This window comes from Rhipicephalus microplus, chromosome 2 (genome assembly GCF_043290135.1).
Source record: "Rhipicephalus microplus isolate Deutch F79 chromosome 2, USDA_Rmic, whole genome shotgun sequence".
NCBI classification, from domain to species: Eukaryota; Metazoa; Arthropoda; class Arachnida; order Ixodida; family Ixodidae; genus Rhipicephalus; species Rhipicephalus microplus.
Window position 1 is genome coordinate 136,808,328 of NC_134701.1, and position 15,307 is coordinate 136,823,634.

The window sequence follows — 15,307 nt, forward strand, 5'->3', positions numbered from 1 at the left end:
ACTGTTTGAGCTAGAGCTTGCTTAGGCACGTGACAAGTCACCCCGGAAAAGAAGACACAAGCCCAAAAGTTGGTGGGATGAGGAAGTTAAGAGAACGATAGCAAAACGTCAGCAAGCCTCTGGGGAACACAGACATGCTAAGCAGCGGGGCGAACCAACAGATGAAGTTGAAAGAAAGTGGGAAATCTTTCTAAGCTGTAGAAGGAATGCATCCCTTCTGAACAATGAAAAGATTAGAAGAAAGGGAGCCCAGTGACTGGCAGAAGTACATAAAAAAGATTGAAAGGCAGCTGCGAGATTTTGGAACCATCTAAACTCCCTAAGAAATGAGACGAGCCTAGAGCAGAGGTTTATAACCACAGCTCAAGGTGCTAGGCTAGAAGGGGACGAAGCTATCGAATATACAAGAACAAGGGTGACAGAAAAATTCAACACAGAAGCGCTTTATGCACAACAATATACAAGGATGAATCAAGTGGCGCAATGGCTCTATTTTCACAAGAAGACTGGGAAAGGGCTGAGAAAAGGGTTCCTAGTAGTACATCAACGGGCCCAGATGGCATTCAAATTATGCTGATAAAGACATTAGGTCCGAAGTCTAAGCAGACTTTGAAAGAGGCAGTGAGCACAATAATAATCGATGGAGAAGTTCCCGATGGAAACTTAGCAGGATGAGCATGATCTATAACGGAAAAGGGGACAAAGCTGACATAAACAACTACCATCCTATAACAGTGACATCAGTGATCTACAGGCTGGCGATGCAGATTACAAAGGAGAGAATGCAGGCATGGATAGAGGATTAGGGGGTGCTAGGGGAACTGCAGAATGGGTTTCGGAAACACAGGAGGTTGGAAGACAATCTTTTCTCACTGACGCAGTGCATCGAAATAGCAAAAAAGGAATACAGACCTCTGTGGCTAGCATTTTTGGATATCAAGGGAGCGTACGATAGCGTGGTTCAAGAGGAATTGTGGGGAATACTGGACACACTAGGCGTGGAAGACGTAGTCACTAATTTTTAAAAGAGATCTATAAAAGTAACAAGGTAGTTATAAAGTGGGAAAAACAGGTATCTAAGTCCACAGAGGTGAAACGGGGGCTTAGGCAGGGGTTTCCTCTGTCACCCTTGTTATTCATGATGTACCTACAAGGATTACAGGCCAAATTAGAGGGAAGTGGACTGGGCTTCAACCTCTATTTCGTCGAACAAGGAAAACTCATTGAACAGGCACTATCAGCATTGATGTACGCAGATGATATAGTGCTAATGGCCGACAACAAGGAAGCGTTGCACACATTGGTGGACATCTGCGGTAATGAGGGAGATAGGTTAGAATTCAGATTCAGTAAGGAAAACTCAGCAGTCATGATTTTTAATGACAATGAAGGTAGTGAGCTTAGAATACAGAAGGTCGCGCTAGAGATAACAGATAAATACAAATATCTTGGCGTATGGATAAGCAATGGGGCCGAGAACCTAAGGGAACACGAAATATACGTGTCGACTAAAGGTAACAGGAATGCAGCGGTAATGAAAAACAGGGCACTGTGGAATTACAATAGGTATGATGTTGTGAGAGGAATATGGAAAAGGGTCTTGGTTCCTGGTCTGACGTTCGGCAATGTGGTCTTATGCATGAGATCAGAAGTTCAAGCAAGATTAGAAATTAAGCAACGTGGAATAGGTAGGCTTGCCTTAGGAGCTCACGGGAATACACCAAATCAGAGAGTACAAGGTGATATGGGATAGACATCATTTGAGGGCAAGGAATCTAACAGCAAGATAAAATTTGAGAAGCGATTGAGAGAAATGGGGGAGGAGCGTTGGGCTACGAAGGTATTCAGCTACTTGTACATGAAGAATGTCGATACAAAATGGCGAAAGCGAACCAGAAAATTGGTAAATACTTGGAAAACAGCAGGGGGCAAAACCTAAAAAAAAAATTATCGGTTAAAAAGAAGGTGAAGGAAGCTGAGACCGATACGTGGAGAATCGACATGATTAAGAAGTCCGCACTAGAGATCTATTGAACTTTTAAGCAGGAAATAGCCAAGGAAAGGATATATAACAATACTTGGGGTAGTTCTCTACGGTTTGAGGCAAGAACGGGAGCATTGCGAACAAGGACATATTGGGCCAAATACGAAGGGGTAGACACGGTATGCAGTGCGTGTGGAAAGAAAGAAGAAGCTGCCGAACACTTGATAATGCTCTGTAAAGCGCTTCACCCTGTAGTTCAGGTTGATGGCGCAGAGTTTTTCAAAGCACTGGGGTTTAGGGACAGTGACAGCAAAATAGACTTTAAGCGGGTAGAAATAACTAGAAGGAGGTTATATTGTCACGAGGTCGTGACGCGGCCGAAGACAGGAAACTTCGTGTTGGGATGTAACATTTTATTTGGGCGAACCTGCGCCCGGTAAAGGGAAAGTCTAATCACAGCAGCAGTCTTGCGCAGATAGCAGTCTCGGACTGATAGCGGCAAACGCAGCGTCGGCCTTCGATCAACAACTGACAAGCGGCGAAGCGCGTCGGCATTTGTACTCTTGCCGTCGAATGTTCTAGCGTTATCGCTGGCGGTGGCGTAGCTTCCAGAACAATCTGTACCATTCGCACAGTGGGCGTGATCTTATCGAAATGATCTACTACAGTCCGGAACCTTCTAGAAAACTGCAGGCGCGGTTTGCGCTGAGAATCGTGTGGTGTTTTGGGACGATAACAAAAACTTGGGAAATGGAACGTGGCATTGCCCCCCTCTGAAAAAAGGCATCGTCCCGATGCTTTAGCTAAAGATGAAAGTACAATAATAATGCAAGAAAGTACAATGAATGAATTCCAATACAACAATAATACAAAAAAACACTGGTTCAGTTTGTTAACGCGCATGAAACGGCTTGAGGCGCGCGACATGTACGACTTCAGGTCGCGATCGGCGTCGTTGAGAGTTCGTGATGCCGTCGGGGACAACCTCGTAATCAAGTGGGCCGAGACGTCGAACCACCTTGTAAGGTCCGAAGTACCGTCTCAGAAGCTTTTCACTTAGTCCACGTCGGCGTATCGGCGTCCACACCCAAACACGTTCACCGGGCTGGTATTCCACAAAGCGTCGTCGAAGGTTGTAACGGTGGCTGTCGGTCTTCTGTTGATTTTTGATACGGAGACGCGCAAGTTGTCGGGCTTCTTCGGCGCCTTGAAGGTACTCGCTCACATCGAGGTTTTCTTCGTCGTTGACGTTGGGTAACATGGCATCGAGCGTCGTTGCCGGGCTCCTTCCGTAGACCAATTTGTATGGAGATATCTGCGTCGTCTCCTGCACCGCCGTGTTGTATGCGAAGGTCACATACGGAAGAATGGCGTCTCACGTCTTGTGTTCGACATCGACGTACATTGACAGCATGTCGGCGATCGTCTTGTTAAGCCGCTCGGTGAGGCCGTTGGTCTGTGGGTGGCACGCTGTCGTCCGGCGGTGGTTTGTTTGGCTGTATGCCAAGATCGCTTGAGTTAAGTCGGCAGTGAATGCCGTTCCTCTGTCGGTGATAAGGACCTCCGGGGCGCCGTGACGTAGGACGATATTTTTGACGAAGAACTTAGCTACCTCGGATGCACTGCCTTTTGGCAGGGCTTTTGTCTCGGCGTAGCGGGTGAAATGGTCGGTAGCTACCACAATCCACTTGTTTCCGAAAGCCGACGTCGGGAACGGCCCCAGTAGGTCCACACCAATCTGCTGGAAAGGTCGGCAAGGTGGATCAATTGGCTGCAGAAGTCCCGCTGGCCTTGTCAGCGGTGTCTTGCGTCGCTGACAGTCCCGGCATGTTCTCACATAACGAGTGACGTCGGTGGTAAGACGTGGCCAGTAGTACCTTTCTTGTATTCTCGCGAGCGTGCGAGAAACACCGAGGTGCCCTGCCGTCGGATCGTCGTGCAGGGCCTGCAGGAGTTCGGGTCGCAGAGCTGAAGGCACCACAAGGAGGTACTTAGCTCGAAGCGGTGAAAAGTTTTTCTTTTGTAGAAGACCGTTTCGTAGAAACGGTCTTCTACCCAGCACCCCCACCCAGCACCTCCACCAGATGTCACGAGGTCGTGACGCGGCCGAAGACAGGAAACTTCGTGTTGGGATCTAACTGTTTAATTGGGCGAACCTGTGCCCGGTAAAGGGAAAGTCTAATCACAGCAGCAGTCTTGCGCAGATAGCAGTCTTAGACTGATAGCGGCGAACGCCGCGTCAGCCTTCGATCAACAACTGACAAGCGGCGAAGCGCGTTGGCATTTATACTCTTGCCGTCGAATGTTCTAGCGTTATCGCTGGCGGTGGCGTAGCTTCCAGAACAATCTGTACCGTTCGCACAGTGGCCGTGATCTTATCGAAATTATCTACTACAGTCCGGAACCTTCTAGAAAACTGCAGGCGCGGTTTGCGCTGAGAATCGTGTGGTGTTTTGGGACGATAACAAAAACTTGGGAAATGGAACGTGGCAATATGATTGCTGGCTGAAGTCAAGGCACGAGTGAAAATTGAACCCTTCACTGCAATGTACAAATCCTCAACCTCACTATTTTAGGAAAAAAATAAATCTACTTTTTGGTTCATGAAGTATTACGGCTTGGTGGCGCTAGCCACCACCCGATCTAAAGGGTACAGCCATATCCATCCATCCATCCATCGGGGCACGTAAACCACGTAAGCGCTATTTCGCTAAACAATAAGACGCAGCCTACAACGAACGTGTGCTGCATGGTAGTGTCATTCCCTTAACCTATGCTACCACGCTAACGCTAAACTATAACTGTCTATTGACGGCAAACCAACAACCATGTCTCAATAAAAAAAATCAATTTTGTTTGAAACATTACCGCGAGTTCGCAAGCGGCACGCCTTCATTTCTAGAGGCAAAACAAACAGAAAAGCGTGTCTGGTTAGTGGGAGCTATCATTACAAAACAGTCGTTAAAATCAGCATGAGGTGCTCCAGTAACAGCTTTGAATTAGAGCTGCTGCTTTCGGCGAGCACGGCTTCAACACCCACACTTTTTATTGCATTACGACATAGTGCGGCCAAGCTAAGGACCTAAGGAGGTTGGGATTTTCGCAAGTAAATCACGGTGGAGCGAAAGGCGAGAGAAATGCAAGTGTTTGAACACGTGCATGATCAGTGCAAATGAACGTAGCGCACAAACTCATCATGCTGACAGCGATAACAAGGTCTGAGAGTGAAATCAAAGACAAAAAGTAATAAATATGCGCGCATTGGCAAAAAACAATCTACCTGTTCTCGCCGTGGAACTTGCAGAAATCGGTTTCTTCACCAGACAGTTCCTGCGGCACCATACAGCAGTACAGCGACTATACCCTACAGCAACTACAGTGACTTGCCGAAGCGAATAAAAACGTGCTAGAAAAAAAAAGGAACGCCGCCACGACCACGTCAACCATTGGGTGAAAATTAACTGTGCATATACGCGCAGCTGCCCCCGTTGAAGCGCAGCAGCGCATGTTTTCCGCTACGTCACCGTCACCGATAAGAGAATCCACAGTAGAAGTCACATGGCTCTGCGATCGATAAAAAAGTTTATTGCTCATAAGACTTGCGCACAACGTGAAATTCAAATGTTACCCTTCAATTATATAGAAAAAAGCACTTTTTTGTTTGCAAAAATTGTGGCTCTGTTCACTTTAAACTTTGAGTTTACTATGGTGTCCCTAGCGCATTTTTTCGGTGTCCCCGAGGGCAGACTTGAACGAAGCCACTATGGTCATTCTTTAGCTGTCAATGTTTTCGCCACCAATCGGTGATCGGTGGAACTTGAGACTTTCAGAGGCCTGCTAAAGCCATCCATGGCTCTAGCCGAGTCAGCAGCGCCCCCTCTATTTTATCAATGCCCAGATGCGCCCGATCCAGCCATTCGCCACCCTCTCCTCTAGCCATTTCCTGCTCTCGCCCATCGTCTAGCCTTCGCGATGTCTTTGCGGTCGTTGGGTAGAGAGCCCATCATGTAGTGCCGCACGATGGTAATCACATGTTCAGCTGTGTACAGATCCGTGGGGTGGCGTCTTGCATTTCTCGTATTCATAATGTTGGCTGTCACGCTGGCTCTGTAAAAGATACGGTGCTTCGAGATAGCGTGTCATCGTTAGTGTCGCCATGTGGGCAACCAACGAGGAAGCGTCCCTACAACGCTACCGCGTGCGCTTACTTTAAGAGCGATTTGATGCAGTGGCGGCATTGCTTCGAGCCACAAAGCAGGAGCCAGAGGGAACAGAGTTAATATGCATACTATACTATCTGAGAGGGAACAAATATGACAGACGTATGATAATGGAGTGGGAAACACTTCTATAACATTGTTCGAGGAAAATGCTCAGACACACACGTGTGACTCGAACCGCGTGACCCCTAATAAGGCGCCGCATCACGACCACTCTTTGAACTATGGCGGACCGACAGCTCCAGTTGAGAAGCGCGCGTTTGCATTGGTATTGCATGAAATAAAGAAGGCGCTTGCCTTGTACACTTGTGAATGTTCAAGTGACAAAATTATCTTGTCTGCTGTACACGAATGAATACTATATAAAGACCTGCCACTCTAAATCAGCAACATTTTTTCTATTATTCTTAGTTTCGAGAAATGATCAGGGCAATGACACATCAAACGTAATACGTAATGTTAACTTTACACACAGAATGTCGTTATTTTGCTGACACTAAGTCCTTTTGTTTAAATCTAGAATATGTTGCCTGTATGAACTAAAGTGTAGCTTTGTGCACGTAAGGCTAATGCGAGAATGTGGGGTCAATTTATATATAAAATGCTGCCAAACATGACATCGTAAGTCACATATATTCTCGAAAATCAGAAATTCCTCTTTTCGGAAACACAGCAAGCTAATACCGACGCATGCGAGTAAAATCTTTATAAGTATTTTGAACAACTGAGAATTACTTCGGAGATCTCACGAAGTGTTTCTCCGAACCACCCCTCAACCTATCTGCATGAATGAATGCACAGACCACGCTGTAATGATTATGTCGTGCATGTACGGTGCCTAGATTCTTCCGAAGATCATCTCTTAGGCGCCCAGCGTGTAACATGGCGACACATCACTTACTGCTTCAGTAAATCACGGATACTAGTTATTTAGTGCTGTACCTTGTCTGGTGCATTATACGTCTAAATGTTTTTGCTCATGCGATTGTGGCCTGAATCCGTCTTGATCATGTGAATCTAGAAAAATGTTTGCTAGCTAAAGCTAGGACGTCACCTTTGATTAAACACTCCTGCCTCGTTAACGGCTTGCAAGACACCTAAAATTGCTTTGTTTTTGCTGCGGCAACTGCTTGTGAGTTTTTTTCGTGAAAGAGCGGTGTAAAGTGTGCAGGAGAAAATTATTGCAAATATTGGAAAGGAAACCTAGCCAACATTTTCCTTTTGTTCTGTCGGATCATGCCAGAGATAGGTGCTGAGGCAACTTCTGCCGTGTCACGTTGTGCATTGCCTGTGTAGTTGCGTGCGTTTATTGCAGTATTATTCCGCTGCAGTTCTTGTTATGTTGTTGCCTCTATGTTTATTTCTTGTGTGTAATTTATAATAACGATACGGCCGCTGTATTTTCACGTCTCGCAGTGCAATGAACCTCTCTTTGTGCCAGCATTTATCAAACATTAACAAAGTAGGCTTGTGCTTACCAAAAATGTCACTTTAAAATAAAACATTTCACTCTTGCAATCATTTCCATGTTTTAATTAAACTGATATCGTGATATCGTGTGCTTGCCCCTCTAGTGGTGCAGCTTACATGAACCCTATCAATTCATGCAAACGACGCATTAAAAAAAATAAAGTAAGGCCTCAGAGATGAGCACTCACGCAGAAGTGTTCTCGGAAGCTGTATGATAATCCTTGTCACAACAAAATGGCCTTCGAGACAGTCTATTATGCGGTCTGCCATCTTTGAGGCTGCGCCCCGCCGTGGTAGTCTAGTGGCTAAGGTATTTGGCTGCTGACCCGCTGGTCACGGGTTCGGATCCCGGCTGCGGTGGCTGCATTTTCGATGGAGGCGGAAATGCTGTAGGCCCGTGGGCTCAGATTTGGGTGCACGTTAAAGAATTCCAGGTGGTCGAAATTTCCGGAGCCCCCCACTACGGCGTCTCTCATAATCATATGGTGGTTTTGGGACGTTAAACCCCACTTATCAATCAATCAATCTTTGAGGCTGCAAAGTTTCACCACACCCGCTTGATGTGCTGCCAAACCAAATCAGCTAAAGTCCCTGAATATCTTTAGGAAAGTACCGCCATTCTTTTAACCGAGCTGCAGCGCCACGCATTCTCCTCTCCCGCCTCTCGCCCGTCAGGGTCACGATGACGCGTGTTATCAGCGTGACAAAGCAGTTTTGATAGGAAAGTGCAACGAGCTGGGTTATAGGGCCGGTGCCCACATGATGGCTGTTCGGGAGAGGATATAGATTTAGTCTGGACACTTGGGAGAGGAGGGTTGGACACTGAAGAGAATATAGAGGAGAGTGTTGCTACTTTCTCTATATTAAGGGGCTTTAAAATCAGCCGCAGGGGCCTAAACAGTGTCCTTTCTTGACCTTTTATATTACTCTATGCTTCAGTGGCCTAACCTGTAGATGTAAAAAAATAGAATACAAATGGCCAGGATTGAGTGTGATTTGAATCCGGGCCCTCCGCATGACAGTCAAGTGTTGTACCCAAAGCCACGTGCTAGGAGTGCAACTGTGCTAGGAGCACAGTTGAAAAAAAAAAAACTCATAGAGGCTTCATGTCGAGCAAGGAATAGCGTTAAACTATGTAATATAACGCGGCAGAGGAATAGATAACAGCCAGTCACCACACAATGCTATTTACGCGACGAGTGTTTCGTTCGATGCTACTCACTTAGTGCCAAACGCTCAGCTATAATTTTTAATTGTCAGTAGTCACATACAGCACCAACAAAGTGCCCATAATACTTTAGATATACGTGTAGCGGGTACCTCCTTTATCGACAAAAGTCGAGTAATGGCGCAGTGGGTGGTGTCTTACTACGCAGGAATTTTGATTTATGGCGCTGTTGATGCCTTGCAGAAAGCCAAACCTTCAAACACAAATTGCCTTACACCAACACGAACCTGCGCTTGCAATTCACATCAGGCAGCAATTTTGTTACGGGTGATTCTTTTAGTTCTTCTTTCTTAAGAGGTGTTTCTACCTTGTCAATAATTAATTTCTTAATTATATGACAAAACCAAAAATGCACTGTATACCTAGAACTTCCTAGGGAACGGTATTTACTGCATAACTAACTAGCTAACTAACTAACTAACTAACTAACCAACTAACTAACAATTTATCTGGCTAAATGAATATCTTCACCCTGGTTCATGCCACTAGTATTCGCAACTGGGTTCGATTGCTGATTCACGTAATATGTGTAGTTTGTAAGAAAGTAGCTGACATATGCACACAATCTGTACGTGTAAATGAGGGTAATATCGCAAGTTACCTATACACCTTGTCTATTTGCTCGCACGCGTAGATGATCTGGGCGAAGACGCAGTACGTGGGCTGCGGCGTGGCTACCTACACCCGCAGCGACAATGTCGGCCACTTTCCGTACCAACGAACGCTCGTGTGCAACTACGGTCCAGGGTGAGTAAAGAACGCTTTGCTTCCGAATTGTTCGCAAAGGTCGGGCTTGCAGCCTTAACGCCGTTTGAAAAACCGCGAAGTATTCCTCTTCGTAATGCAATCGTGTCACCCAATTGCTTCGTCAGTAGCAGCAAGGTACATGTTCTTTCTAATCTGGGCACGTCCTCCGCGATGGATCAGTGGCTACGGTGCTCTGTAAGGGGGGGGGGGGGGGGGGGGGTCGATTCTGTCTGTGGCAGTTGCGTTTCGGTGGAGGCTCAATGGGTGAGACCCGTGTGCTGCGCGATGTCAGTCACGTTAAGGACACCAGGTGGTGAAAATATCTGGAGCCTTCCATTACGGCGTATCTCATAATGATATCGTAGATTCGGGTCGTAAAGCCCCTGATATTATTACTATTCAGTGTCCATGCAGACAGCACGCATCAAAAAGCGATTATGTTTCTGCGTTTCTGTAGTGCGTTGATCTCAACGCGCACACACACACACACACACACACACACACACACACACACACACACACACACACACACACACACACACACACACACACGCGCGCGCGCGCGCGCGCGCACACGCACACGCACACGCGCACACACACACATGAAATCAAGCAGACAATAATGCCAAGGAAAGTAAAGGGAAGTTATTAGACCCGATTGTAATGTAAATGAGAATAAAAAAGTGGGTGAAAAGATAACTTGGCGTGGGCAGGAAGCAAACCTGTGACTTCCGAATAACGCGTTCGATGCTCTACCACAGCAGCTATCCCCCCCCAGCAACTTCATTGGGTATCTATGTCAATTTAAACGTGGGAGTGTCAGTCAGCGCCATTTGTAGCCATGAAGGCGAGTGTGGTACACTCTTTATGAGCCTGTTTGGCGTCACGTAGCACGTGAACTTATTACTAACTGGCAGCTGACCAATAGTCCCCCGTATACAACCTAATGGCACCAAGTCTTCCAGTACGAGACCCTCATTAATGAATAAGGGAAACAAGTGTATACCTAAGGGCTCGTTTCTCGTGTTTTACACAATATTAATGAGATCTAACAGACAATAATGCCAAGGAAGGTATAGGGGAAGTTATTAGGCCAATTGTAATGAAAATGAGAAGAAAGAAAAGTGGGTGAAAAGATAACTTGCCGTTGCAGGATATATATATATATATATATATATATATATATATATATATATATGTGTGTGTGTGTGTGTGTGTGTGTGTGCGGTGCCCTCACTGCCTCTCCCATAGCAACAGCTGCGGGCGTGCATGTTTATCTTTGCCCCTACTGGAGCATGTCATGTGAGAGTGTAGGAGAGAGTAGGTGAAGCGCGTCACCGCTCTTTTTCTGGCCGTTCGCTCTCCCTCCTTTCTGCGCCCCACTTTCCCGTCCACTCGCGCCTTACTCTCGACCGTTCGCTGGCGAAGCGCCTCTTAAGTGCCAACCACTGGCACGCGTATGCACGCGCCTAGCGTAAAAAGCGTCTAGTCGCGCCTGTGGAAAAAAAGGGCGCGCACATACTGGCACGCGTCGACCACGTTGACATCCACGCGTCTAAGGCCTATGCACAATGTTGCTTGATCTTTTGGCTTAGAACTGTCCAAGCTCAGCACAGAACGGCACGTTCTCAACTGGAGCGGGAATGTATGTTTTAGAGGATATAAGAGCACGTTAAAAAGTTGATAGTGCTTCAACCACCACAGTATAGACTATTGTAGAAGTAAATGACATACCAATGCCCAAAGTAACTTCAGCGGTATGCACCAGAAATCAACATCGGTGCGTGCGCCGCTCCAGCGTATAAAAATTCGCATCTAGGATACTGTACGTCTATCATAGGCGTGTGCAGGGTTCTCCTTAAGGGGGGGGGGGTGGCAAATGTTTGTCACAGTGCCCCCTCCCTCTTCCTATAATAGGGAGGGGCTGACTTAGCACCCCCTCGCTACTATGTTAATATATATGGCAAGTGACATTAAGCTCCGACCCACCGTCCTCTCTTCGGTGAGTGAGGTGGTGGCTGCCCTCCTAATCAGGTATATTATATACCGGATTCCCATACCTGCACTACCAAATTTATTATTAATATCGTGAAGATGATTCAGTACATTTATACTTCATATTTTATAGCCCTCAGCCTAATAATCACGCCTGAAACTTCATGATATGACAGACTTAGGTCATAAGACTACAATTGGGGCCAGCGTAGCAGACTTTCAGCTGAAGTGTGTGTTAGAAATATCCTCTAATGCAATAAAGCACATATGGTTCTTATTGGTACAACAGATATTGGTCATAAGATAGAAATCAAATACTGTGTACAATGCCTTTGGGCATTTCCGATCGTCGAAATGTGCTCTAAAGCGACTTACTGTGCCTGACACTTCATGATGTGACAGATATAGGTAATAATATTGCAACTGAACACTGTATAGAAGACTTGTGGACATTGTCTTTAAATGATTGATATGTGGGGTTTAACGTCCCAAAACCACCATATGATTATGAGAGACGCCGTAGTGGAGGGTTCCGGAAATTTCGACCAGCTGGGGTTCTTTAACGTGCACCCAAATCTGAGCACACGGGCCTACAACATTTCCGGCTCCATCAGAAATGCAGCCGCCGCAGCCGGGATTCGAACCCGCGAACTGCGGGTCAGCAGCCGAGTACCTTAGCCACTAGACCACCGCGGCGGGGCGACATTGTCTTTTAACAAAGTATTCTCTACAGTGACAAACCGCACCCAGCTGTTGATGAATTCCCAAATATCGGTGATAATATTGGAACTGAACCCTGTATGGAAAACTTCTGGACGTTGTCTTTAGTCAAAGTATTCTCTAAAACTTCAAATCCCACACAACTGTTCATGAAGTCACAGATATCGGTCATAATATTGGAACTGAACCCTGTATGGAAAACTTCTGGACGTTGCCTTTAGTCAAAGTATTCTCTAAAACTTCGAATCCCACACAACTGTTCATGAAGTCACAGATATCGGTCATAATATTGGAACTGAACCCTGTGTGGAAGACTTCTGGGTGTTGTTTTTAGTCACAGTATTCTCTAAAGTTACAAACCGCACTCAACTGTTCATGAAGTCACAGATATCGGTCATAATATTGGAACTGAACCCTGTATGGAAGACGTCTGGACGTTGTCTTTATACAAAGTATTCTCTAATGTGACAAACCACACACAGCTGTTCATAAAGTCACAGATATTGGTCATAATATTGGAACTGAACCCTGTATGGAAGACTTCTGGGTGTTGTTTTTAGTCACAGTATTCTCTAAAGTGACAAACCACACTAAACTGCTCATGAAGTCACAGATATCGGTCATAATATTGGAACTGAACCCTGTATGGAAGACTTCTGGACGTTGTCTTTATACAAAGTATTCTCTAAAGCGACAACTCACACACAACTGTTCATGAACTCACAAATATCGGTCATAATATTGGAACTGATCCCTGTATGGAGTACCTCTGGACGTTGTCTTTAATCAAAGTATTCTCTAAAGTGAAAAACCACACACAACTGTTCATGAAGTCACAGATAGTGGTCATAATTTCGGAACTGAATCCTGTATGGAATACTTCTGCACGTTGTCGTTAATAAAAGCATTCTCTAAAGCGACAAACCAGACACAACGGTTGATGAAGTCACAGATATCAGTCATAATATTGGAACTGAACCCTGTATAAGAGACTTCTGGACGTTGTCTTTAAACAAAGTATTCTGTAAAGCGACAAACTGCACTCAACTGTTCATGAAGTCACAGATATCGGTCATAATATTGGAACTGAACCCTGTATAAGAGACTTCTGGACGTTGTCTTTAAACAAAGTATTCTCTAAAGCGACAAACTGCACTCAACTGTTCATGAAGTCACAGATATTGATCATAATATTGGAACTGAACCCTGTATGGAATGCTTTTGAACGTTGTCTGCAGTCGAAATGTTCTCCAATGAAACAACCCACCCCCTACTCTTCATGATGTGACGAATTTAGGTCATGAGGCTGTATTTGTGTCCTGTGCGGAGGGCGTTCGAATGATAAGCGTATTGGAAATATCCTCTAATGCAAGAGACCGCACCTGGCTCTTAATGATACAACTGATACTGGTCATAACAATGAAACCAAGCACTGCATAGAATGCCTCTGGGCATTTTTTGTTGTCAAAGTACGCTCTAATGTACCTGAAACTTTCATGATAAGACAGATATCAGTCATAGGACTGCAACTGAACCCTGTTTGGAAGACTTCTGGACGTTTTCTGTAGTTAAAGTATTCTCTAAAAGGACAAACTGCACCCAACTCTCCATGAAGTCACAGATTTCGGTCATAATACTGGAACTGAACTCTGTATGGAAGGCAGCCAACATGCTCTCTGATGCAATAAACTACACCCGACACTTGATGATGCAACAATTATTAGTGATAAAATTGGAAGCGAGCACAGCATGGAACACTTTCGGATGGTATATTTATTTATTTTCAAATACGGCAGCCCAATGTGAGGCTACTGCAGGAGTGGTGTACATATGTACAAAATGATAGCATTTAAACAGTAATATAAGAATAAGTGTGCCAACTTAAACAAATATCACTACCCCCTTAGTGCACCCCGGTAAAAAATGAAATAGAACATTATTGTGATACAAGTGCCTCCAAAAATTCAGACACAGTGGTATCACGAACCAAACCAAGTAGATCATTTCAGTGTTTGATAACATTATTTGAACGTGTTAGAGAGTGATACAAATTGCTTCTAAGCTGCATCGTGATTGCAGATCAGTGCTGTGTTGAAAGTTTCTGCACTTTGCTGGTATTTTAAATATCCTTAAATGTTCGTTATCTGCTCAGCCGATGTTTTTCGCATGGGCTGGTTCATACGAACTACACGGTAGAGGCCTACGCTGGATGCAGATGACACCGCTCTGAATTGCCTCAGCGGTAGGCGAGGGCTCACGCTGAAAGCTTCAAACCTTCGAAGTCTGTTTACACTCGTTTTCAGCACAGAAAATCACAGATAAAAGCACAGGAACACCGATATCCTCCAGTAGTCTGTACGATGTTTTCGCTCGGCCGACGATCGCACTCGGGACCGGCGCAAGCAAGCCGGCCGGAATTCGCTGGATTTGTCGGCGTTGCTCGAACTCGGTGCGAAACAACATCACGCTCGTAGCACTCGCAGTCGTTTGTCGTGTCGTTGTCATTATAGATTACGAAGCACTCATTCAGGAATGTTTGGAGTAGTTTCCGTGCTTGCTTCCAGCACTCGGTCGTGCCTTCGAAGCGGTGGCCATGAGGCACAGCATTCGGAGTCGTGGCGGCCTCTGGTTGGTTGGCACGCGGCCCTTGGTTGGTTGGCACCGCTGTACGCGTGGTGACGTAGCGTACGCGTGGCAAAAAATATCAAGCCCGGCTTGATCCCTCGCGCCTCCTCGCGTATGCCCCTCCTACGCCGATGCCGAGAGGCACATTTGACGCTTTTGACGTGTAGACGCAAGCATACGCGTGCCACTGGTTGGCAGCTTAGGGCCGTTCCATGCGCTTCCCGCACAGCCGCAACGCACGTGCCGGGACCCCTACCACACGCAAGCGGGGGACAAATAAGCCAATTGGCGACGCTAAGGAGGGTGAAAGAGCGTCGC

General features: G+C 45.9%; 1 protein-coding gene across 1 annotated transcript in view; it reads left to right on the forward strand.

Annotated features, from left to right (window-relative positions):
• The window catches only part of LOC119170708 (scoloptoxin SSD976), a 46,963-nt gene that overhangs the window by 12,638 nt on the left and 19,018 nt on the right, over nt 1–15,307 (forward strand). Inside the window, exon 4 of the mRNA XM_037421945.2 lies at nt 9,537–9,649. Within this exon, the coding sequence (XP_037277842.2) occupies nt 9,537–9,649 (113 nt within the window). The remainder of the gene's footprint in view (nt 1–9,536; nt 9,650–15,307) is intronic.